The sequence below is a fragment of the Dipodomys ordii genome, unplaced genomic scaffold, assembly GCF_000151885.1.
Source record: "Dipodomys ordii isolate 6190 unplaced genomic scaffold, Dord_2.0 Scaffold191, whole genome shotgun sequence".
Lineage (NCBI taxonomy): Eukaryota > Metazoa > Chordata > Mammalia > Rodentia > Heteromyidae > Dipodomys > Dipodomys ordii.
In genome coordinates, this window is record NW_012267407.1 from 394031 (window position 1) to 397951 (window position 3921).

Below are 3921 nucleotides of genomic sequence, written 5' to 3' on the forward strand. Positions count from 1 at the left end.
CTGGAAGTGGCGCTGTGGCTCAAGTGGTAGAGCGCTAGCCTTGAGCTGAAGAGCTGAGGGACAGCACCCAGGCCCAGAGTTCAGGCCCCACGACAAAAAATCTTTCTGTGTTCTCCCAAATCGATGGAGCTTTGCCGAATCTGTCTTCCTTGGGTGAGTCCCGCTCCTTTGTCCTCCATTGGTCCCTCGTTCTCCCAGCACCCTTCCCTGTCTCCAGGGCTCCAACCTCTGGGGGCCCAGGCACTTGACACCCTTGCAAGCTGTGCCAGGCTGAGTTCTCTTTTATTTCTTGCCAGCAGGAATTTCTATTCATAAGCCTGATGTGATCACACTATTGGAACAAGGAAAAGAGCCCTGGAAGTCAAGGAAGGAGGCGCCCAGGGGCGCAAGCCAAGGTCAGTGACAGGGCAGGGAGGGGACCCTGTGACAGATGGGCTGAGCCACACTACGCTCTCACACCCAATGCTTTTTCCTGGGGGAGGAGGAAGGAGCCAGAACAGAGGAAGGAAAGCACTTCCTGTTCATCGTTCCTATCTGGGCAACTTGAAAGGGACAAGATTCAATAGAAATAAAAGAAAATAATTTGGCAGGAGGAAAGATAAACCTTACTGTGGATAGGAGAGACCTGTTTTTATGAGCTGTGAAGAACACCAGGAGTAGCAATGCATCCTGCAGTTGGATTGGCAGACAGATGCTCTGGAGAAAGTCTGACCCCGAGGGGTACCTGTTGTTGGGTGAGGTGCCTATCTTAAGCCATTGAGCAGTAAAAACCAGTGCTGAGGCATTTGTGCAGAAATAGACAACGTTGTTGGGCACTGGTGGCTCATGCCTGTAATCCTAGCTACTCAGGAGGCTGAGATCTGAGGATCGTGGTTCAAAGCCAGCCCAGATAGGAAAGTCCATGAGACGCTAATTAACCTCCAGAAAATTAGAAGTGGCACTGTGTTCAAGTGGTAGCATGCTAGCCTTAAACCATAAAGCTGGGGGGACAGCAGCCAGGCCCTGAATTCAAGCTCCACAACCCCCCCCCAAAAAAGCAAAGAAGCCAAAAGAAGATAAAAAGGAAAAGAGGAGATATCAAATCATGAGTATACCAGTCTGAGCGACAAAGTGAGAAAAAACTAAGAACCAGGTGATGTGATTTAGATGGGAAAGACCACATGTAGACTATGTTAGTGAGTACAAGCAGTTTGGTTCAGTCTTGTTTCAGAGTTGGAGATGTGATTCAAGTGGTAAAGCCCCCATCTAGTGAGCATAGGACTCTGAGTTCAAATGCCAGCACCTTCAAAAAACTATTTTTGTTGTTGTTCATGACGCCATTGTAGTTTCTGAGATCAACTGAAAAGTGACATTTGCCTATTTTCTTATTTTTGTTTTGGAAGTTTTGGGTTTTTTTTGCCAGTTCTGGATTTGAACTCAGGGCCTGGCCACTGTCCCTGAGCCTCTTTTGCTCAAAGCTAGCACTCTACCACTTATGCCACAGCACCACCTTTAACTTTTTCTGTTAATGTGGTACTAAGGAATCAAACCCAGGGCTTCATGGGTGCTAGGCAAGCACTCTACCACTAAGCTACATTCCTAGTCCCTGGAAGTTACTTATGACAAATAAATACAAGTGGCATTGTTTCCTTGGTATCTTTTAGATTGGGAGTATGTACTTAAAAACAGCGAATTCTCATCAAAGCAAGACATCTATGAAGAATCCGCTAAGGTAATCGTCCCAATGGGAAGGAGCCAGCTTCATCACAGCCTGCATTGTCCCAACTTGAAAGATGGCTGTGACAGGCAGGACTTGTTCCAGCACAAGCTGAGGACCCGGGAGGTACATTTTAGCCCGTTGATGGTCACTCATAAAGAGATTCTCCGGGAAGATGGAAGTACAGGGCGTATTCCAGCTTGGCAAGCATTCCGTCAGGGTGCAGTTCTAGACCTACGACAGCACTTCCCCAGGAAACAAAGAGCACACAAGCACCAGCCACAAAAGAGAAGTTCTCGAAAAAGGTCCAGTGACAGGAAACTAAAGAACATCTGTATGGAAAGGAGACTTCTGAAGTGCACCGAATGTGACAAAGTCTTCAACCAGAGCTCCTCGCTCACGCTGCACCAGAGAATCCACACTGGAGAGAAGCCCTATGCGTGTGTCGAATGTGGGAAATCCTTCAGCCAGAGTGCAAACCTGGCACAGCACAAGAGAACACACACGGGGGAGAAGCCCTACGAGTGTAAGGAATGTAGGAAGGCCTTCAGCCAGAATGCACACCTCGCTCAGCATCAGAGAGTTCACACTGGAGAGAAACCTTACCAGTGCACTGAGTGTAAAAAGGCCTTCAGTCAGGTCGCACACCTGACTCAGCACCAGCGGGTCCACACCGGAGAGAGGCCATTCGAATGCATCCAATGCGGAAAGGCCTTTAGTAACGGCTCATTTCTCGCTCAGCATCAGCGAATTCACACGGGAGAGAAACCGTATGTGTGCAATGTGTGTGCAAAAGCCTTTAGCCATCGTGGATATCTAATTGTGCATCAAAGAATTCATACTGGGGAGAAGCCGTATGAGTGTAAGGAATGTCAGAAATCCTTCAGCCAGTACGCGCACCTCGCCCAGCATCACCGAGTTCACACAGGAGAGAAACCATATGAGTGCAATGTGTGCAGGAAGGCCTTCAGCCAGGTCGCATACCTTGATCAACACCAGAGGGTCCACACCGGGGAGAAGCCCTATGAATGCACCCAGTGTGGGAAAGCCTTCAGCAACAGCTCATCACTCACACAACATCAGAGAAGTCACACTGGAGAAAAACCTTTTATGTGCAAGGAATGTAGGAAAACATTTAGCCAGAATGCAGGTCTAGCCCAACACCAGAGAATCCATACTGGAGAGAAGCCATATGAATGCAACGTGTGTGGGAAAGCCTTCAGCTATAGTGGCTCCCTGACCCTGCACCAGAGAATCCACACTGGAGAAAAGCCTTATGAATGTAAGGACTGCAGGAAATCTTTCAGACAGCGTGCACACCTTGCTCATCATGAGAAAATTCATTCGATGGAATCATTCTTGGTCCTCTCCTCTCCCTTGCCCTCTACATCCAGCCAGTTGCCAAGGGCTGTAAGCTTTATCTCTTAACTGGAATCCCACCCATCAATCCATTTCATCATCTTTGTGCAACACACATTCACCTGTTCAACAGGAATGTGGAACAGCTTCAGAACAGGTGTCCCTGGCCGGGTGCTAGTGGCTCACGCCTGTAATCCTAGCTACTCAGGAGGATGAGATCTGAGGATCACGGTTCAAAGCCAGCCCAGGCAGAAAAGTCAGTGAGACTCTCATCTCCAATAAACCACTAGAAAACCGGAAATGGTGCTGAGACTTAAGCGGTAGAATGCTCGCCTTGAGCTGAAGAGCGCAGGAAAAGCGCCCAAGCCCAGAGTTCAAGCCCCATGACCACCAAAAAAACAAACAAGCAAACAGAACGGGTGTCCCTGCATTCACCATTACCTCTGTCAGCTGCCCACACTTAAACCAAACTCACATTTTGGTTTTTTCCCTCATTAAAACTCCTCAGCTGACAACAAGAGTTCTTAGGCTGAAGCACGTATCCTCAAAAGCCCTGGAAGGTTCCATACCCACAAAAGGCCTGGCTCCGGCCGCTTCCCAAGGCCTTCCTGTCATTTCCCATCTCACTGTCTGCATGATTACCCAGAACCAACAGCTTATTCCAGCATCAAATAGAAGTGGGTGCCAGTCCTCACTCTACCACTTTATGAGTCTTATTTATATTATGGGAACAGTAATGGTACTACCTCAAAAGTTAATGGGAAAAAAAATAAAAACAGTGCATGTAAATTACTCAGCAGAGTGCCTAGCATAAAGTAATAACTCAGATATTAATGTAAAATAAGATCACACCACATTCAGAGGAC

General features: G+C 47.8%; 1 protein-coding gene across 1 annotated transcript in view; it reads left to right on the forward strand.

The window, feature by feature from the left end:
* Positions 1–3245, forward strand: part of Znf583 (zinc finger protein 583) — a 15313-nt gene extending 12068 nt beyond the window's left edge. Inside the window, exons 3-4 of the mRNA XM_013034553.1 lie at positions 300–395; positions 1644–3245. Coding sequence (XP_012890007.1) covers positions 300–395; positions 1644–3124 — 1577 coding nt within the window. The 3' untranslated portion in view covers positions 3125–3245. The remainder of the gene's footprint in view (positions 1–299; positions 396–1643) is intronic.
* Positions 3246–3921: the final 676 nt, after the last annotated feature.